Below are 22,083 nucleotides of genomic sequence, written 5' to 3' on the forward strand. Positions count from 1 at the left end.
AATTGGTATCTTTATGTTGCTTTTTCTTTGGCCTGCTGAGAAAATTAAAAAAAAAGAAAGCACGCGATTTTCCATGCGCTAAAGCACCCCAACATGGCTGCAACTCGTGATGGCGTGGCTTTTCGATGTACAAACAAAATGTTTACAATGACGTCACAAATTATCTAACCCCCTTTGAAACTGATGACAGTGGAATACCTCGGGAGGGCTTTTCAGCCCAAGCGGTAACACGATCTCGAGTGTACCCAAGGAGCAGCGAGAAGAGGTCGGTACCTATTCTTGAAACAGATTATCCGTATACTGACAAACATTATTTTTTTAGATACGCCAAATAGCAATTCTTGATGCAACTGGATATAATTTTGGAAACGGTCAAACGGTTCGGACCGTTTTCAAGATCATATCCAGTTGCTCGAGCAATTGCTATTCGTCGTATCTTTATTAGCTGGATGTCTAACCTCTATCGACGTATCTTTTTTTTTTACTTTATTTTCAAGTAGAAAAAGAAATTCAGCTGACTTGTCGATCTCATTTTAGTCCTTTTATCAAACTTCTGCCGTAGAAAGCTTTAATGTTTTTTTTTTCGTCACAGTTATTACTTTCTTTCCGAAATGTATCCTCGACAGGACCGTTTGGTTGTAGCGAGTTTCTTGGAGGATAACTGGGGTTGCGGAACGTCGGTTGGAGACCTGATTCAGTACGTCAGCGCTCTAGAAACCCTGACAAACAGAACCGACGAGTTAACACACGCCACAAAGGTATCCATGTGACATGTGTGCAATGCACGTTTGTATACGCAAGCCCTTGGAAGTAATAAACATATTCTATCACTGCGGTAAAACAAAGTTGTATCGGTACGTACGGACTGCAGGCCATGTAGATGATTATGCTGCACACCCCGTAACGTGTTTACTGTAGAATGTCATCTATACATGTCATTATTGTCGTAAACGTTATTTGTTTCCAATACAACAGAACAAACGTCAATCGTACATCGTACCACATTTGAACCATAATTCTATTTGGGATTCAATATGCCTAAGTTGTTCTTCGTCTAGATTTAGAGAAAGCCCTCTTGAAGGCCCCAATGACCAATTGAAGCTTTGATTCTGCAGGGGAAAGCAGTACAACTGCTGACGAACATCATTGGCCTTTTTGAGGCTCGGCTAGACGATCTGTACTTGGACGACTTTCGCTACTTGGCTTCAGGTAGTAGCTAAACTATTGTGATTTTATGATTGTGAGTTTACCTGACAGGTTAATGATTCTGAATGTCACTAACCCGACGAGAGCATGCCTTATTTGTTGCCATGTGATATCATGTATCATTTATCATACTCCACCGGTGCAATGGCCGAGTGGGTAGAGTATTCGCCTTGCATTCGGTAGGTAGTTCGATCCCCGGCCGAGTCATACCAAAGACTTTAAAAATTGTACATGCTGCTTTCTCTGCTTAGCACTCAGCATTCGGAAAAGAGTATGGAAGTTGATCATGAACACACACCACTACCAGTGGACTAGTCCTCTGCTGTAATGATTACACAAAGTAGTGTGGCCCAGGGCTACTAAAACGGAGATGGGCGCCACCCTATGCGCCATCAGTCGCGGGGAGGACTTTGACTTGACTTATCATACCCCATATCCGTACTTATTTGACAGATGTGGCATCCATCATCAGTAACCTACTGGAGGCAGCGCTTGAAACGATGACTGAATACACGCCTGACCCGGACATGTCTCACGCTGAAATAATTTGGTACGAGAAGGAATTCGGTCTCCGTTCGGCCAATGAGGGAATGCTGGTAAGTACCAATAGTTCTTAAGAACTTCATTGAATCTTCATATTTCTGCACACTGTGCAAGTATGTTTCATCCGCGTATCAAAATGTAACAATATTGCATTCATGGGCCTAGGAAATATGGCCAGGCTTTCAACAAGTTCGTTGTTTATTAGGCTTGACAAAAAAGACGCTGTCCGCGCATACTATGGGAGCTGGTTCTTGTTCATGAAGCAAGAATGTATTTTCTCATTTGCTTGTGGAATTGTAGGAATCTACAGGGGAAGGCCAAGATCGGCCTGCATTCTTCAGTTCCTGGATGGTACAAACTTGCATGACCTAACCTGTGAACAGTAACGAGAAATACGAAACTGGTTAGGCTTCTACTTGGACAATGGGTTAGTGCATAGCACATAATAAATAAATATGTTCATTTTTAGCTGAAAAATCTGATGGATCAACTGGTCGCGGCACTCAACAAGTTCATCCGGGTTATCAACAAACGCCTGCTTGTGGGGGAGCCTCGTTTTGTGGTGACTCGACCCTCCTTTGAGCTGGTGATTGACAGGTCGTTCCCTGATGACGTGGGCAGCCGGGTGATAGAAGTCGGCCAAGGAAGCGTCACTCTCCCAGGGAAGGACGTGATGTTCAGTGATGGCGGTGCTAAGGAATTCGTCGATGCTGTGGTAAGTTTCTTGCATACATTCGGTGAAAATGACACATTTCAGATGGAAGTATAAACTATGACAACAATTGTAACCTTGCTTCCTTTTTATTGTCAAGTGTGATGTGAAATGATCACAAAACTACTCATTCATACTCTTAGCCCATTAAAGCCTTCTTTACACATCAGGCCCTGCTCTGGGCTGTGCTAACTTTTAGTCCCTGTCCAGCTCCTTCTTCTGAGACTTTGAAAGAATACTGGCTCTAGTCTCCACACACTTCTCGTGTCCCCCAAGCATGTTCACAAGGCTTCCGCTTCCTACACTTTTGCACCCTCTCATCTGTTGATTACCCTCTCCAGTAATCGTTGTGAGTCCAGTCGGTTCCCAGGCTTCTCGAGCTCCAGCTGTTTCTGTGTCGTTCACTGTGGAATTACATATTGACTTGAACCTTTCAGGTCCTGGTGTTTTACGAGAACCCCTACAGTTGGAACATGACATCCCGTAGTCTCTCCACACCTGTGATGGAGGTCTTCTTCATAGCCGATGAAGATGAAGATCTTGTCATGGAGAATCTTGAAGATTTCTTCACTTTAAAGCTGCCAAATGGCGACCACAACAGCACCAGTCCCGAAAACATACAAACGCATCGCTTCTCGGGACCCGAGGAAATGCTATTCTATAAAGTGAATAGAGGTTCTGACGACGAAGCCTTGATACTACTTATACAGTTAACCAATGCTTCAGAAGGCGTTGACTTTGAGATATTTGCTCGAAAAGGCCAGCGACCGAACGAGACGGAGTACGCCTATAAAGCGATTGAAAGGTCCCGGTATGGATCTGTGAAATTTCTTATCCCGCCCGAAGCTCTCAACGGCACTGGTAGTTACTTCATAGGAGTCAGAGAAGCGATTCATGGTCAAGAATCCACTCTGAACCGAAAGAAACGCTGTGGAAATTCACAAGGCAATGGGCAGCCAAGTTGTGGAATACAAAGCCCAGAGGAAAATTCAGGCTCTTTGGAACAAAGCCCAGAGGAAAACTCAGGCTCTTTGGAACAAAGCCCAGAGGAAAATTCAGGCTCTTTAGAACAAAGCCCAGAAGAAAACTCGGACTCTTTGGAACAAAACCCAGTGGAAAATTCAGGCTCTTTGGAACAAAGCCCAGAGGAAAATTCAGGCTCTTTGGAACAAAGCCCAGAAGAAAACTCAGGCTCTTTGGAACAAAGCCCGGTGGAAAATTCAGGATCTTCGGAACAAAACTCACAAGAAAAGCCAGACACAACAACAACAACAACAACAACAACAACGCAAGGACAACCAGGCACAATGAGGCCAGCAACAGAACAAGCAGGTTCTTCAGAAGAGATCACGCAAGGACAACCAGACGTGGTTACAGTTACAGACTTCACGGAAGAAAGCACGCACGGACAGCTGAACATAACAACAACAACAACAACAACAACAGAAGCTTCTACATTCCAAGCTTTGACTGAAGAACCAGAAAGTTCAAGCGTAGCAGGTAGCACCACCACAAAACCGATCAACGCGAGCACACATCAAGTACTTACTACTGAACACTTTCGGACATCCTTGGTTCCAGTTGCAAGCGTCAATGGTAGCACCACCGTAGCACCGAAAAACACACATCCAAGTACTGCAGTAACTACTGGAAATTTTCAGACTCACACTGTTTCTGGTAAAAACGCAACATTGTCAGAAATCCGAGTAGAATTTTTCTCAGCCGCCTGTCTGTTTTGGGATGAAAGCGCTCAGATCTGGAGTTCACAAGGATGTCACGTAAGTTTCGCAAAGTTGTATACAAGTATCTAGATAAGAGCGCTGGCAGTTCGAATCCCATGGACGTTGTTAGTCTGCTTTTCTATAAAGATTTAGACTACGGTGGTTTATAAATGTCTGTAATATTTTTTGTTGTTGCTAATTTTGGATATGTTCCCTTACTCTGCTACATGAGAATTAGAAGCATAGGGGTGAGGTTGGAACTTAAATGTCGTTTACATGATAAACGATGCCTTCTGACATTTAGATTTTATAAGGTTTATATATTAAAGGCAGACATGGCTGCTTGAAATGCAATTCAGTCCCTCTGCCCCTTAGGTTGGTGCGAACACGGACGCTGAAGATGTGGAATGCCTTTGCAACCACCTGACCGCCTTTGGAGGTAATTTCAATGTCGCGCCGAACTCCATCAACTTCGCTACGGTCTTCGCCAAGTTCGGACAACTGGACGAGAACCCGGTCGTCTTTTCGTTCGTGATCTCTACTCTTGTTGCCTACTTTGCACTGCTAGTCTGGGCCAAAAGAAAGGACAAAAAGGACACTAAAAACGTAAGTTGCTTTTAATCCCTTTTTTCTTTATACACTAGGTCACATAATAAGTACGATAGTACGATCGCAAACTGGTTGCCTTGTCGGGATATCCGTGCATGCGTCGGACAAAATTAAGCTGTCTTGTTACAGAATTGGCTCTATTAGAACCCAGCTGGCTGTTGTTTCTTTCGCAACCTGCATGAAAGTTCTACAGCGTGAAAATCGTACGACAGTATACGACTTACGTGGCCGCGGAGTGACAAAGTCTTGGATCTGTGGTATTCGACGATTAATATTTTTCAGGTAACAAAACAGTTCACCGACGATGAACTCTCCCGTTCTAGTCTTTCTAAACATGATCTTACGAACAGATACTTAGCCCGGTAGTTACCGCATTCTTAAACGATGATTAAAATGGTCACCTGTGTTTTGTCCGTAATATGAAGCCTGACAAAGCCTTGGATGCAATCGTTCTGACTTGACCTGTTTGTTTCGCAAGTGGACAGTGTCCCCCGTTGGAGGAAACCGGCCCGGCGACACCTGTGGCTACCTGGTGAACATCACCACTGGGCAGCGACTCGGCGCGGGGACGCGATCAAATGTCGGCATCATCATATACGGAACGGATGGCGACACGGGAGCTCGGAGACTCAGAGATCCAGACAAGAAAGTAAGAACTTATTCAAATCTTTGTCCCGTTTCCAGGTGGTTTCAAGCACATATAAGCCGGTTATTGATTAAACTGCGCATGCGCCGCGAATCGCATTGAGGGTAATGATTTGAAAGCCACACTTAACTTGAAGTGTTGGTTAGATAAAGTTAAGTTTTTCTATTATGTAGCAAGCATGCTCTACACAAGTGCTGTTAAGAGTTGGGGGCCTTTACCTTTACATAATACATACAGTGCGTATCACCCATAAGTCACGTCGCAGTTCTAAGCGAGCATGTAACATCCATTGGCATAATACCGGTCGGTTTACTGCAATTTCTCAAGCAATGCTAATTTGGCAAATGATCAACGCATCATTTTCTCCAGTTACATGTTGCTGTTACAGCTTACCTTTGCTACTTCTTCTGTGTAAATTATTTTGTCTCTCTGGTCCTGCTAAAAACATAATATCGTAATTGGAACGCACCGCGGAATTGCACGGAGAACGGGCGCGTGGTTGGAAGGGGGTGCACTATACCGGCCGAACGAAACACGGCACAATTAACTGCCGCTATGTACCTTTATACATCCTCTGTTGCTCCTTTCTTTCCTGTTAGTAGTTGCACAAAACAAAAATCTGCATGAGCATACAAAAAGTCATGAGAAAATGGGCGTATACTGACAAGAATTTCATTTAATTTTGGTCCGTCACAACCGCTATGACGTAAAACTTTACTGCTGGCCGTAGCATTAAAAATGGCGGGAAAATGGCGGCGTACGTTCAATTTGACCCATTCAGCCGTAGATCTGGGCGATAATACAACGGTTCCTCACACTTTTACACGAGTTGTAGGTCACCAAAAGAAATTCAAGATTGCTGTTGAATCATGCTCGTCTTGTGCCGTGAGCACATGTGATTATTATCTACAAATCTGGCGATGAACGTGACAGTGTGTTTGTCCCACGACGAGCTCGCCTGCCCCGAAAATGACCTGAAAACTTTTGGCCTTGTTGTCTTCGAATGCATTGTTATCGATGCTTTGTAAATTATGTATTGGACACCTAGATGTCTGAAGTGTGCATACCTCAGAAATAACTATTGTTGCATGTGTAGATCTCTTTAAGTTCCACTATTTTAATCGACCGGTATAAGGCTTATGACCGGTATTATGCCAATGCATGTTACCGTACACGTGATTCAGCCCAAGGTTAAAGTTTAAGGCACCTAACTTTTGAGTTGTCCTTGGTCTAGGCTGCTGGCCACATGGATGTATTTTTATCGTCTCAGAGGTCTTAACCTCTATCTTACCTTCTCTTACCTCATTTAGGTTGCGGTTACAGGGGCTTAACTTTAAACACTTATAACTCGCCAACAATGCATGCAATCCGGAAACGGTTTTTGATAGTGGCTTTTTGTTTTCTTTCGACAGGTATTCAGCCGAGGCCACATCAATAGTTTCCTGCTGACGACACCACAGCCCTTGGGAAGCCTGACGCACCTGCACATCTGGCACGACAACTCCGGGAAGGGATCCAGCGCTGGGTGGTTTCTGGACAACGTAGTTGTCAAAGATTTGCAAGGCAACAAGATGTACGTAGCAACTGATTGGTTTTGGCATAACAACCATATGTATTGTATTGCATTGTATACTCTTATTCGGTGCAGAGAGCTTAAGGTGTTGATGAGTTCTAAACCTGCAAATACCAAACAGAGAAACGATTTTCGTGATTCTATTGCCTACAGCTTGGGTACATAAGGGTGCGTTTTTGTATGCACATGAGATTGTATTCGCCAAGATTGTATTCCACTAACTATAGCTTTGATCAACATCCAAAAGACCAGATCAACTTATAATTGTGGAAAACCAATCACATTTCATGCCGACAGAGCCCACATCTTTCCGCACAGGTTTTATTTCCAGTGTAACCAGTGGCTGGCTGTTGATCAGGACGACGGGCGGGTGAGCCGAGTTCTGCCGGTGGATGGATGGGAGCAGATAACCGACTTCAAAAACCTATTCTCCAAGAGGTGAGTCGAAAGCATGGGTATCGTTTGTACAGATCGAAGAAAGGAAATTAAGTAGGAACATGGGAACATGGAAGGCAATTCAAGCCTTTCTACTTATTTGACAGATATCTGTTTGGTGTCATTTCACATACAATTCGTATTCAGTGGGAAGTTGGAAAATCTCAAGCTCTTGTTGATGTGCACAATACGATGATTTGTAATCTGGTTAGGACAATAACAATAGTCCCTAAGTCAAGTGGCTTTCAGTAAGATTCACACCCTTCCTTGGTTTCATTTTTACAGATGTTATGATATATAGTAGCATCTTGGATTGAATGATTTTATACGTATATTTGCTTTTATAATCAATACTTCCAATGTTTCAAACAAAGTTTGTCTGGATGATAAAACAATCGTGGCAAAAAATGCTATAGACCATATTTCTTGGATTTTGCTCTAAAGATTTGCCCGCGAAACCATCGAGAAGTCTTTCTCACCCGATAATGAAACTTGTTGCACTTTCAGTGCCGTCAGACAGCTGTTTGACGGCCACTTGTGGTTCTCGGTGGCGTGGCGTCCCAACAGGAGTAACTTCAGCCGTGTCCAGCGCCTGTCCTGCTGCCTCACCCTGCTGTTCTGCACCATGGTCACTAACGCCATGTTCTACAGGACAGACACGAGCGTCAAGGATCCAGGAAGGTAGCCCTTACAGATCTCAGTTCTATATTAATAAAGAGGCTGCTGTCTTTCTGCTCAGCAGCTACATGTAAAATTGGGCCATGGGAGAAACCAGAATTTTGCAAATGACCTGAGTCTTACAGATGTGTCCTATGTGGCAGAGACTGCAATTTTCGCATAGGACTGTTAGTTAAGTCATAGTCAAAGCTGTAGAGCTGATATCAATTAGGATTTTACCATTGACCGAAGGAGGCCATACGATAATAAAACTATATTTCTAGTAAAATGCGATTGTATTTTAATGGGTTAATGATCATGACTTAGTGGTCTGTGGATGACCTTTGCAAGTAGATCATAGAAGTCAGTGGTTAGATAATGCAATCAAAACTTTATTGTTTTCAGTTTCAAATGATTGACAATTGTCAAAGCAGTGTTGTATGGTTTTACCTCGATGTACATCAAACGTCATGAGATGCCAGGGGAAACAATAGCACTTAAATGGTCTTTGTTATTTCCGAAAGGTTCACAATTGGGCCGCTGAAACTGTCCATGTACGAGCTGTACGTCAGCGTGGTGTCCAGTGTCATCACCCTGCCAGTCACGTTAGCAGTGGTGGAGCTGTTTCGGCGCAGCAAGCCCAAACCGAAGGTACGCACGCTCAAGTTCATCCCCGTATAGTATATATGAGGTGCCACGATTGCTGCTGCAGACATATTTAAACTCAACTTCTTCTTTCAGCACTTTCTTGAGTGTCAGCTTCTAGCACTTTCCAGCACGGCCAAAGATCTCTTCTATGAGCTTTCCCCTTCTTTCTAATGTGCCTCAATTTAATGAACTTGAACTCACAGCAATCAGTCGTCCCCGGTATATTTTGCCTTGTCCAAGGATTACGCAAAAATACGCTCTCCCTCCTAGGCCCTTCTGTTCTACATACCAAGGCAAGAGTAGTCCTCATGTGGCCATATACTACTCACACACTCATACGTATATTAGGATTCATAGACACTTAAATGCATTGTCAATGGTTTGGAGAGACCTGACAATTGGGAAGGTGCACCATATTTCTTAAACAGGTTGCAAAAGTTTGTGACTCGGGGTGTAACGTTAACATGGTACTTGATAATTGTGAAAGCAGAAGACTATGTGCGCGTGCAGACAGTATATGATAAATCCAGTATATGATATAAATTATAATGAAAGCGAAGCTTAATCTACAATTAACTTACATTAGGTATCCAGAGGAACATCTGACAGCGTTGTCAAGGTGATTGACTGGAGGGTCGAGCTGGCTAAAAAGCAGCTTTACAAGCCGCCAGCACCGCCGCCAGCCAAGGGCCTGCCGTACTTCTACACGTACATCGCCTGGTGCCTGGTGTTCCTGGCCGTCACCGCCTCAGGCTTCTTCACCATCCTGTACGGACTGGAGTGGGGGAGGGAGAAGTCTCTGGACTGGCTCACGTCCATCCTGCTGGGGATATTTGAGTCGGTGCTCTTCGTGCAGCCCATCAAGGTATATGTATATATACGCCATATGCCATTCTTCCATTCGCTAAGATTAGGTTTGATTTGAGGAAAATGGGTTATCGATAATGTTTCTGACGATGTATGAGGCTGTGCCTTTGTCTTGACCTGTGAAAGAAGTTCTTTGGTTTTGGGCGTCTTTTCTTGGCACAGCCTAGAAATGTCAACATGTTACGACCAAGAATGGAAGGTTTCTTAACGCCCCCCTTTTGATATTAAACCTGATCGATATAAAAGGGAAGGGTTTTGAAAAACAACTTGATCATTTGCCTAGTGATGTACAAATCAAGAATAGCATAAATTTAACCACCTTATTGTATTACAGATCCTGGTATTGGCCTTTGTTCTGTCAGCCATATTCAAAAGACCACCAAACGACAACAGTGTCCCGGATCTATCATCCGTTCCTTCAGTGGACCCAACTAATGAAGAAGGCGCTGGTATGTTTTTGTATCTTTTACCATTCAAATTTGTATGCAATCTAACGGGTATATAGTGATATGGCAAGATTTCAACTCATTACTGCTATGATTCTTACACAATATGCCGTTAAGCAGGATACCCCTCTATCTCTTTCTTACAAATATACGTCAAACGTTTAGTTCAAATCCAATTGTTTTAAAGTATGTGTTTATTACATAATACGGACAGCTGATCAGCTACAGATATAACGTAGTGTGAGTAATCTTGTGTATAGAATGACAGAAGATTTGCGGTAGTGTGGTGTACGTAGTAACTTCTTTTATGAAAGCCACGAATCAACATATCATCCATGTGTCTTATAGTCAGCTCTGTCCTTACATGATTTTACATCTTCACAGATGGCGAGGAACCACATGTAGTAACACCCCCAGGACCCCCCAGCGAAGAAGAACTACGCCGGGCACGATTGAAACGAGAAAGAGACGAGCGAATGAGCAAAGCCCAGAGGGAGATTCTCGTCTACACCTTCTTCCTACTTGCGCTGACCGTGGTCTCCAATGACGTCACGGATACGCATGCGTACAACTTGGTGCAGTCCGTCAACAAGGCGTTCGTAGAGAGCTCGGTGTTCGCACTTGAAGATGTAAGTACATCTTCACAAAATTCTACACGTCATCTGAAATTTCTGTCATGCATAGCTGACAATGGCCTCCGATCTTCTCCAGACTATGTTTGGGAATTAGTTGTGAGCAAAGCCATCTGTGATTGGCAGCTGATAAGGTTACTAGTGGCGTACTAGTGTTCAAAGGTCGTCTCCGCCAGCCTTTTATAAATTTTGCGTTTAAAGTAGATGTAAAATTTACTATTTTCTACTAATTGGATGATACCAGAAGAGCCAAATAGAGCTAGAACATGATGGATTGAAGGCTGCTGCAGAGCCGGCCTTGGCTCGGAAGTGGTCGGAATCTTTGGTCGAGAGAGGTGCTGAATGTGTGATATTAAACAAAACTAGGAGTCAGCTTGGAGTGAATGCTTTAAGTATCACAGCATTTCACTTACGGAGTCTGTTTTGTTTACAGGTGGATACTGACGAGGCTTTTTACACATGGGCAAACCTTACTCTAGTTCCAAACTTGTACCGAAACACCTGGTACAATAGCGACGAGACCCTGCCATGGCGGGAGCGAATGTTTCTACTCGACCTGCAGAATTTCCGCATCGGGCCCGCTCGCCTTCGTCAAACACGGAAAACAAAGTCGGGAGAAGTAAGCATTGAAGATCTGGCAGAGAAAGCTAGCGGCTTCCTACCAGACTTCAACAACATCTGGGCAGGGGTTTCAGAGATGTTCTCGGGTGTGAGCGAGATTAACTTGGATAGCTCGGAGCTGTGGTCTGACTCCGACCTGGCTCTTCCAGTCGCAAAATCGTACGATCCGTTCTCCGTAATCCTCGGTGCTAATTTTGAGTCGGCCAGACGCGTCGTGAGGGCGCTGGAAGAGAACGAATGGGTCAAAGAAACAACGCACGTCATAGTCGCGGACTTCTCCGTCTACAACCCGGGCGTCAATCTCTTCGCTACGACGGAGATCAGTGTCGAATTCCTGGAGACTGGAGGTCTGGGCGTTGAGAGCAAGACGAGGACATTTCGCCTGTACAACTACGAGGGGACTGCGGTGGTTTTCATCATCATCTGTCAACTTGTCTCCGTGGCGTTCTTGGTATATTTCCTGGTGGTGGAAATCCTGGAGTTGAAGAGGGATAAGCTTCTCTACTTCTTTGAGGTTAGAACCTTTCTGCACTGTTGATTCAAGCATTTTGCTACATTTGGATCATAAGTTGCAGGAAGTCCTTTGGTATCACTGGACAAAGTTAAATATTGGACATAGAATCAGACTTTTTTGCTAGAGGGATTAAAATAGCCATCTACATCAGAGCTTTACAACCATCCCTGAAAAGAGACCGTGGGCGCCATAGACTTCCTGCAACTTATGATCTAATGCTCTCTAAGTTACGTGTCCTTTCTGCATAATGTGACGTCACGGTTTCCGTGGATTGTTCATTCCTTTCAAAGGCTGGTGCTGTTCAGTCGAAAATTTGGGTGAGTCCATTTTTTTTTGGGTTTGATATTACAGTTAAACTAGTTCAAAAACGTAGCATTTGTTCTGTGTTTTTTTTCTTCAGATGAAACCATGCAGCAATAGAATAATCAAATGATTTTTGTCTCCTCGAAAGGTGTGGAACTACGTAGAACTGACCATAATCGCTCTGGGGATAGCTACAATCGTCCTATATTTTGTCAGGAAAGTGCGGGCAGACAGCATTCTAAGGCAGTACCAGCTTGCACCACGTAAGTCGATTCTATGATAAGCTAATTATCCAAACCCCATCATACCATACTTGGCGAAACTGGATTCACCCACGCATGACATTGAACCTATTCGCGAAGTCTGGTATGGATGGTCTAAATCCTGTTTCGAGGAGTACTGTTGTTGAATCCGGATTCACAGAATCAATCTCAGCAATCCGCGTGTCTTGGTGACTACAGATTCGCAAAGTCTGGTATGCACGGGTCTTATTGGATTTCGGAATTCAATACGTAGATTTAGCTCCTTGCTTAATGAACGTAAGCCAAGCGTGCAAAAGCTCGATTCAACAGTGTCCGCAGAAAGCTAGTCTCCAAGACCCAACGGTGCCTTGAAGATATCAAAGCTAGTAAAGGAGTATAGCGGCACCCGTTTGACTCCCTTTGGCTGGTTAACTACCTTTGACTGGCTATACACCTTTGCCAGCTTTGATACTATCTCCAAGGCACCGCAGGGTCTGCTTGGAGACTACAGATAGCCACCTTACTTTGAACCTTTGTATAGCATTGTTGCTTTGTATGAAAAGCAGTCGTGGTGCAATGGTTGTACTTCCTTCTAGGAGACTACGTGGACTTCGAGCCGGTGCTGCAGCTGGACAGCATGCTTGTGGGAGTTCTGTCGGCGCTCGTGTTCGTGGCCACACTGCGCATGCTCCGTCTGGTTCGGCACAACAAACAGGTGTCCCTGGCCAGCCGAGCCATCGCGCGTGCCTCGAAAGGAATCATGTCCTTCTCTCTCCAGCTGTTCATCACCTTCTGTGCCTTTGCCGTTCCCTCTACCCTGCTGTTTGGGCTGACATCAGAGTGGTACAGGTATGTATGGGTGGTAGAGGCAAAGGTACAAAAACATGTGCCTAATGCAATAGCATCCTTATGGAACTTTAAAAATGTGTAAGGTGACTTGTAGCTGTATGACCTTGCATCCTCTCAACCATGCTTAAAATACTGATATCATGTACAATACGGACAGACGAATGGTGATGCCTGGTCACATAAGTCGTGTGATGGTCGTCCGAACGCAAAGAGATGGCACTCTTGGGATAATCGTGCATGTGCCCTGTAAATTCAGCTGTATTCTACCTTACATCCTTGTTGACGTTTGGTTCTGTTATACCCCTGTCACATTTGGCGAAAATAGATCGGACGACAATTAGAACTACGGAAATAGCCCGAGCCTTGCTCATAATTATAACTTTATTGCATACCAATTGTACAAGGTACAAAGTATGGCTTATTATATGTGAAAAGAACAGTTTTCAGGTAAAAAAATACGCGCAACACTCTGTCGATCTTAGATATGGCCGATCTTCCATCGATACGCCCGAAGATCGTGGATAATGTGACAGTGCCTGAAAATGATGCGGCATCAATATCGTACAAGGCCTTACAAAAATGCGCGATAACAGCTTGGAATGTGGAGACAGTAGAAATTCTGTCCTATTTTTCAGGAACATCCTGACGGCTTCCCTGCGGATGTTGACCCTGTCGTTCGGCTTCATGGACTTCAGCGACATGCGCTTCGAGGGGACGCGAGGGATTCTGGGGCGCATTTTCCTGGCGCTGTTCCTGGTGACCATGTTCCTGGTTCTGATCAACCTGTTCCTGGCTATTCTGGCAGACGCTCTTACAGAGGTACGGTAGAGTTCGAGTTGGACAGTGCCAGGTCACGTCGATGTAGGTTAGACATCCAGATAATAAGATACACCAAAAAGTCATTACTCAAGCAACTGGGTATGGTTTTGGAAACGGTCAGACGTTTCAACTGGAATACTCCAGTTTTCGTCAGTGCAAGGTCATCTGTGAAAAAGGCCTGATGTTCTTTACCGTCGATGTACCCAATCAGTAGATACAACTTAGTTATTAGTAAGCGCTACAAAATCCTAGCCCGACATCTCTTAAGTTAACACTCTGCAGGCATCATATCAAGACAAGGCATTGAGACAAGCGATGATAAGCCAGTGTAAGATGTAATTTACCGTGATGTTGAGTCGCGTATGGCGTAACTGGTAGAGCATTCGTCTCGGAATCTAGAGGTCCCGAGTTCGATACCTGCCGTTGTTCTCTTGGGAAAGGACTTAACACGTCCATCCTCACTTCCTCCAGGTGTAAAAATGGGTACCTGACTTCGACCGGGGATGTAAAAGACTACCTTTACCTTCTGTCTGTATTGTGTATGTGGCACTATTAATATAAATACTAACTTGATTGCAGTGCCACATTGTCCTCGTCTGTCCAAAAAGTGAAAGAAAAAAGATCTAATTAATTTAGATTTCGTTTTCCTTGAACCCAAATTCAGGTGAAGCAAGAGGTCCATGATGATGATGACGACCTGCTGGTCTATTTTTGGGAGAAGCTTAAGAGGATCCTCGGTCTGGCCAATCAGAAAGGCAAGGACGAACCTGAAAAATCAGGGGACAAGAATACAAGAAGGGCAGGTGCCGAAGGAGGGGGCGACGATAAGGGAAACTCTGGATCCGGCAGCGGCACCAAAGATGAACCACAAACAACATCACTGGCGCTGAAAACTCATCACAAACGTGACAGTGTGTGGCAGACGCGAGACGTCAAGGTAGTTCGCTTGGCCTTTAAGGAGTACCTCACTGAAGCTGCGGTACGTTTGCGGAATTGATAAAATTGCTTTGTTTGAATTGTGTTTTTTTATTTTATTTTAGTCAAATGTTTTGTATAATTGCCATTAAAAAGTCAAGCTAGGGCAACAGAAATCTAATTTAGGACGCAGCGATTCCTTTAGTGTTAGGCCTCTTAATCTTCTTATGCGAAGCTGGAAAAATTCCCATCCAGGTACTAGGTATTTCATCATCAGTTTCTGATAAAAAAACTTGTTTCTTATGCTTGTGTGTAACACGAATATGGTATTCACGTATATTTAGCCCGCTCACTCCTTTACGCCTTTCCTGAACATCTGACAATTGAATATTCATGTTTCCATATTTCACTAATTAGGACCGACCCCTTTCCGAATCCTGGGACGCCCTGAATGACAGACTGGATAGGATGTCCATGTATATCGACGACATGGTGTGGACCCTCTGGGTCTTCGTCACACGGGCACAGGAATTCCTGCAGGACGTCCGAGAGCAAAACGGTAGGTCTTCAATCATGAAGAAAATACATTTACGTTGTACCCTTCGTTATTTCATATTCCTAATTCACATAGAATGACAGTAGGTAATATGAGAAAAAAACAAGATATAGTTAAAAGACACTTGCCTCATTTGTCAACAAGTTTTTCTCTATCTATGCCAAACTGAATGCGACTCATTCTATTTCATGATACAGAAGTATCCCCAACACCGACCGTCTCTACCTATGTTGAGAGCATTGCCTCTCCCGATGAAGATCCCGGTGAATCGGCAAGTGCAGCGCATGTTGACAGCCGACGGAGATCGTCGTCATCATCATCATATGCATCGTGTTTGAGTGCAGGCAGCCGCAGGACCAGCGTGGTGTCTTCTTCCAAAGTCGCCCCTGAGCTTCGGCGCGATTCCGGGTTTGCCAGCCTGAATGTTCCGTTACCTGGCTTTAGCGATGATGATGATGATGACGATGATCATGTGGATGTTTTAAAGTCTAAGCGTGGCTCTGGGTACGATCTTGGAGATGATTGGACCTAAGTCTTTATAGCGAATGATTAGTTTAAGAGCAGATCTTTCAAACATAGCTGCTGGTCTGGATTGTGTTTTGGTTGTGTTTTTAGAATCGAATCGTATCTGTTATTAGCGTATTATGTGTATCAATGAAATGTGACATACTGCTATCGAAATAGGGTGAGCACATAGAACTGTATTAGAATGCCTATCAAGGGCGATGTATCATGCTATATATACATATATTACATTACACATGCATGCAATGAATAGTTTTACTGTTTTCTTGATACTATAGTTGTCTTAAGACTCTATAAAGAAGGCATTTAGCGAGAGTCCAATTTGAAAAAAAGCGAACGTGGCGACCTGAAGGACTGGAAAACTTACATAAAATGGTTCGTATGTTATGGCAAGACAAACACTCCACTTATAAAACTTTATATGTATACATATATATTTGTAAGGTTGTGCAAAGACAAAGTAAGAACAGAAAGGGGGCATAAGTGGTAACAGAATGTGAATGGAGTCGTTAAGGTTATGGCAGCCAAGCTAACTGAAAATCCTGCTGGACAGAAACGTTTTGAATGCCTCCATCATTATCAAGTAATGTATAGGTATGTGTGTCCGTAACATAAACGGTTAGACGTGCTTAGGATGCTATTGAACATGATGTATTCAATATTTGTGATAGTCCATTAATGTATTACCTACTGGTTTAGATGTATAACACGTGCACGCAATGAATGTTTATTAAATGGATCATGAACTACATGATGATGATTCATCCCATAGTTTATTTGCTACCCCCCAGCTTTATTCAGGGCCCTTAAATTACAAATTTTCAAAGCTTATTTTAAGTAAATTGTGATGACAAAAATCTCCTCGATTAATACAGAGGGCACATAAAGACATCCATACAGTCAGCTGTAGTATTAAACGATATACAGTAACATATATGTAATTCAGACGGTACCTGTTGCTAGTCTGTCCCGTACTACTCACGTTTGGACGGGTGCTGAAACACTGTACAAAATTACCCTGATTATACCGATAACACTTTCAATTTAGTAATCTGTTCTAGATAGATATTATCAGTATTGTCGATAGTTAACACTTTTCTACATAAATAAACAATAAAGTGGGCGGCACGTTCATCAACGACAACATACAAGAGGCATCTGAACACGGACATAAATATCAATACCGTATTTTCCACATAAATGTGCACTCTGTCGCTCTGTAGTGACAACGTAACTTGAAGTGAACTCTCTGTTGGACACGTCAAGGATATAAAAGTGCCATTTTAACAATACGGCGCTTTCGAAACGGTATGACGCGGATGTATTAAAAGCTCGAATGTGAAGACAATATTTAATACTGCCCATTCCATCTCTGTGCATCAAACGTCTTCAACTTCCAAGTCGAAAACCCTAAAGTGAGAAAAATTCGAGATTTGAGTTAACGTATCTAGAGTGGATGAAGCATTTTGAGCTAAGATAACTAGATCGTGACTACTCTACAGACAAGTACAGACAAGTATCTACGACAGAAATACGGTGACAATGATGACAAGTGAGGAACTGGACAAAGACTGTTCAACGAAGATCATTTCAAAAGATCGATACACAAATGAAAACAATACTCAGAAGCACACTGATTTTAAGAGCTGAAGGGTCGTTACAGACGACCGTGCGACTAGTAGCGAACCATAACCCTGGCACGACACGAATATTACAAAGACTATGGACAATAGCTAGAACAGGATGGACACTGAGCTATTCTACAGTATTACAAAGGCAATGGGTAGTAGCTAGAACAAGATGGACACTGAGCTATTCTATAGTATTACAAGGACAATGTGCAATAGCTAGAACAAGATGGACACTCGGCTATTCTACAGTAGAATCTGGAATGGAGTAGAGTGATTAATGTGAAGACAGAAAGGCATATACCAATATGGCATTAAAGTTGTGAAGCTGACCCGGGAAGTGGTAGTTCAACGCCGCCGAAGGACACAATGGTGGATTGGCGTTTGAGGAGACGGCCCGAGCCTCGATCTGTTCCGACCTCTCCCTCCTGCTTTTCTCCACTAGGACCGGCCGCCCACGCCAAGTCCACTGGTCTTGCCTGGTTACCGCGGTTACTCTCGCGAATCGAAGTATTGTTTGGCGAATCATCTTCAATCTCAGTGGATGGGAGGGTGTCAGGCATCCCTGAGTTGCGGCGCCCGACTGTCCTGTTTTCTTCTTGCCTAGTTTCCTCAGCAACATTGACCGATCGCAACGATCCCGCTGGGCCATCGCACTTGCTCTCGTTATCTAAAGAGCGTGCTTCGCTCGTCGTGTGGAGGATGCCAGAAGAGCGACGTCTTGTCTGAACTCCTGAGCTGCAGCGGCCAGTCGTCCCGACCCCGTTTTGTTGGTTCCCTCCAGTAACATCCACTGACGACGCCATGTCGGCCGACCCTGCCGTCTCACTGATCTGGCTCTCGTGAACCACCGCCTCGTCAATCCCAGATGAGGGACGTCTCGGATGACATGTTGAGCTGCGCCGCCGAGCTATCTCGATCTCTGGCCTTTTTTCTCTGTAAGGATCCTCTGACCACGTAATGACCGGATCTTCAACGTCAAGTTTACCCACGTAATATGATCGTAACATCTGCCAGTCCTCCTCCAACCCTCTTTGTTCCAACTCATTCTCTGAAGTATTCTTTTCTTCGGACACATAATCCATGCGCGACTTTCCATCCATGTGTCTGGTGGGAATTGATATCGGTCTGTCGCTTATTGTAGAGATTTCTGCTTCAGATGTGCACGTGTGTTTGGCAATGTCGACACTATTGGGCTTTTTCTGAAGAAGCTTCCTGAGCCTGTACATGGCGTAGTCCTTGATTTTATCATTTTCGGATTTGCCTTGGATTTGTTCCTCCTCGACGACTTCGGAGTAGGCATCGCTAAGAATGGCTAGGAACATGAGGACCAGGATGTTAGAGACAAGGACGACGAAGCTCAACAGCATCAGCGGTCCAAGAATGTCATTAGCAGACTTAACTGTGTCGTAGTTCATGTCTCCGAGCATGACGGAAAACAACGTTTCCAAGGTCCGAATGAATGTTCCGTACATGCCCAGTTTGGCGCCGAAGACAAGGTGCGCAAACAGGGAGTAGGCCGTGAAGAAAATGGTAAACATAATCATGAAGTTGGACAATGGTGCCCAAGCCTTTCTCGCCACTTTGGGTCCACGCTGTATGTTTTTGCTGAATCGGCATAGGTACAGCAGTTTTAAGCACGCCACACAGACCAGCCAACCGATGATGTACGTGTTGATTTTCTCCCAGCTGGCAGCTTGTTTGTATTTGTTGTACCTGCGGGATAATACAAAAGGTAAATGTCAAAAGCAAATGTCACCTGAAGAAATCAAGGCTACTTAAATCACAGGAGAAACCTACAGATGTCCGTTGGGTGTTTCCGTGAAGTAAAATAGTGTTCTAAATTCTACCACTGGATACTATGAAAGCTACGATCTCCGTCCATAACAGCCTATACAATCATATAAAAGCATAAGATACATATGACATTCCGTCTATAACAGTCTATACAGTACTGCGTTAGAATCAATGTCGGGATACATAGTGTTTAACAAACGAAGGTATAGCTTAAACAGGTACCATGTTATACATGTAATACCTACCTCTGGTCCCCGTTGTCACTGTTTTGGCTGTTGTTGAACCCGAGAATCAGGTAAGCGGTGTAGAGATGAACTCCGACCTCCGCCAGAGCCAACAGGGACAGAACGAGCTCCACTACTCTCCAGAACATTTTGAAGTATTCCGTCCCCAGCGTCAGAATGCGGCGAGCTGGAGCAGTTGAGCACGAGAGTGTTGGATACAAAATACAAGAAATGCACTAACCCAGCCCAGTACGAAAGAGCATATGCAAGTTTGGTGACTATCCAAATGGCTACCTCGATCATATTGATTGTCGATTACGACATAAAGGTCTCGCATCCAGGAAAAAATCCTAATTTTTCAATTGAATCTAAACCACTGGACGGACAGTTGAAGATTACAATTCTTGAACATTTGTCAAGTGAGTAATATATGTTTAATCAAAAGAATAGCATATAGAAGTCTGTTACCAGAAATGACACGCTAAGTTCTTCGCAAGTAGATGCATTAAACAACAGAGATTACATGTATTTACAAGCCAAGGAAGCCAAAGTTCTCTCTTACCTTCTCGGTATGTCAAATACAGCGTGATGAGGAAGAAGACCCCGTGACATCCAAGCAGAACGAAACCCCAGGCTGTCGTGTACGGGTACAAGCGGACAATCATAATCTGCAAAAAAAAAAAAAAGAAATGCAAAAATACACCATCATAGCTGTTGATATTTTTCAACATAAAGGATCGTGTAAATATATTGTGGGGAAAAAGACAAAAAAATTATCTCTTTTCTATTTCATCATCATTCGTGATGATAATGATTTGATACTATAGTAAAGGTAAAAGTAATATCATCGTCATTTGTGGTGGTCGCCATTACTATGTTTATAGTTTCTCGCTTAGAGTTCCTGTATAATAGTAATTAAAAAGTGATGGACGTTGGGAAATGAGCCCACAAACGATATATAATGCCTGTCCAATCAAAAGGGCTAAAGATGATTACCTCGCTTTGAGGGAAGGCTCTCCCTAGATTGGTAAACTCAGCCAGTAAGTTGAAGACTGCGAACAGGTTTGCGTTTGCATTGTACACGATGAACTCTATGAAGACTGCCCTCGTGTTGTCATCTATCCAGCCCACGTCCTGCAGTTCATCTATAATGTCCATGTCGGCGTTGCTGCTGTTGGATAGCTCTACAATGTACCCTCCGCCGTAGTAGGTGCCATGCTCACCGGTGTCAGGCACAGCCGCTGCATGATAAGAACATAATCAAAGACATTTTAAAGTAATTTGCATATTCACTTCTTTAAAACTTAGTATGAATGTTTTCTGTGAAACGAACATGTCTGGCAAAATTCATGTTCGTCTTACCGCTTAGTGACGCAGGCTCGTATATCCATGGCACCTGGTCGTCGGAAACGTTCTCCCTGCTGCTTACGTCAAAAGTCACGTTAACACGTGTCCATCCGACGTCATAACTGCTATCGTCGCTACCCAGGAGGCTGTAGAGGCTGTCACAGTCAGTCACTACTGACATCATGGGATCGGGCACGTCACAGCTTACGTCTGGAGACACGCGGACCTGGCGCAGCCTTGGATGCCCGACGATGAACGAACTGGTGTCCGACAGAAAGCCTGGCCTATTGAGTGGCTCTTCGTTATACCATTTAACGTCGTGGAGATCTGACACGATGCTTCCTCTGACGAATGTCCAGAACGATTCAAAGTCGTTGACCTGAAAAGTAAAACAAGACGTATCAGTAACTTGTTTTCTATCCGTCTTAAAGATTATAATCTCCAAGTGGCCAATATTTCTAACAACGCTCAACATTTAGACCGTCATATGAATAAGCTGGCATCTATAATTGTTTATTTTCTATCCAACTTTACCATCGAAATCACAATGTCGAGAGGCAGAACAGCTAATTGCTCACCTCTAGAATCTGAAGTTACATTTTGCCTAGGAGTGACTAAGCCCAAAATTTCATTGTTCTAAGCTGTTAAATTCGTACCTCAGAGAAAGGCTCCACAAATGTGCCTCGCAGATGGGTGGACATCCGGTAGAAGTACTGGTCTCTGTTTCCATTCGCTATGACCAGTAAGAGTAAGATGTAGCTGATGTAGAACACGAAGTCGTAACACGCATCTCTAAAGCCCAGTTCTACAAATCGCTGTTCTCTAGCAACCGCCAGTGCACCCTGATCCGGAGGTCCAGTCTGTTCTGGGGCAGTCTCGTCGATCGGGTCTTCAATCTAGCAAAATATAATAGTAAGACATCTGGTTCAATGGCATACGTGTTTTGTATCAAACTTTGAATAAAAGGAATTAGATATTTGTGTATTCAAGAATTGTTACGTGTCGCATAGTTGCTGGCAATGTCTGGTTGATATCTTACTCATCAACA

The 22,083-nt window shown here is 43.8% G+C and overlaps 2 protein-coding genes across 11 annotated transcripts in view; one reads left to right on the top strand and one right to left on the bottom strand.

The window, feature by feature from the left end:
- Positions 1–604: 604 nt before the first annotated feature.
- LOC118413124 (polycystic kidney disease protein 1-like 2) lies at positions 605–17,252 on the top strand. The gene is made up of 21 exons (XM_035816302.1): positions 605–758; positions 1,116–1,209; positions 1,660–1,802; positions 2,219–2,464; positions 2,899–4,239; positions 4,558–4,788; positions 5,270–5,440; positions 6,850–7,010; positions 7,329–7,448; positions 7,953–8,126; positions 8,627–8,753; positions 9,337–9,615; positions 9,952–10,066; positions 10,448–10,692; positions 11,129–11,830; positions 12,282–12,396; positions 12,972–13,224; positions 13,860–14,043; positions 14,708–15,022; positions 15,376–15,517; positions 15,712–17,252. The coding sequence occupies exons 1-21, from the start codon at positions 612–614 to the stop codon at positions 16,044–16,046; spliced, it is 5,640 nt and encodes a 1,879-aa protein (XP_035672195.1). The 5' UTR covers positions 605–611; the 3' UTR covers positions 16,047–17,252.
- A 67-nt stretch (positions 17,253–17,319) lies between these two features.
- The window catches only part of LOC118413477, a 150,114-nt gene continuing 145,350 nt past the window's right edge, over positions 17,320–22,083 (bottom strand). For 9 of the 10 annotated variants that reach the window (XM_035816897.1, XM_035816898.1, XM_035816894.1 and 6 more), the window contains 7 exons: positions 21,692–21,931; positions 21,051–21,414; positions 20,685–20,929; positions 20,251–20,356; positions 19,710–19,875; positions 18,001–19,383; positions 17,320–17,449 (listed from right to left, as the gene is read on the bottom strand). In XM_035816897.1, the coding sequence (XP_035672790.1) occupies positions 17,419–17,449; positions 18,001–19,383; positions 19,710–19,875; positions 20,251–20,356; positions 20,685–20,929; positions 21,051–21,414; positions 21,692–21,931 (2,535 nt within the window). In that variant the 3' untranslated portion in view covers positions 17,320–17,418. Of the gene's footprint in view, positions 17,450–17,971; positions 19,384–19,709; positions 19,876–20,250; positions 20,357–20,684; positions 20,930–21,050; positions 21,415–21,691; positions 21,932–22,083 lie in introns of all 10 variants that reach the window. The other variant, XM_035816890.1, reaches the window with a different exon arrangement.

This window comes from Branchiostoma floridae, chromosome 4, assembly GCF_000003815.2.
Source record: "Branchiostoma floridae strain S238N-H82 chromosome 4, Bfl_VNyyK, whole genome shotgun sequence".
NCBI lineage: Eukaryota > Metazoa > Chordata > Leptocardii > Amphioxiformes > Branchiostomatidae > Branchiostoma > Branchiostoma floridae.

Excerpts from the sequence above, each read along its gene's own strand:
- LOC118413124 (XM_035816302.1), top strand. The coding sequence starts at position 612 with ATGTATCCTCGACAGGACCGTTTGGTTGTAGCGAGTTTCTTGGAGGAT. Across the intron at positions 10,067-10,447 it reads AACTAATGAAGAAGGCGCTG|ATGGCGAGGAACCACATGTA; the intron begins GTATGTTTTTGT and ends ACATCTTCACAG. Across the intron at positions 13,225-13,859 it reads CTGACATCAGAGTGGTACAG|GAACATCCTGACGGCTTCCC; the intron begins GTATGTATGGGT and ends CCTATTTTTCAG.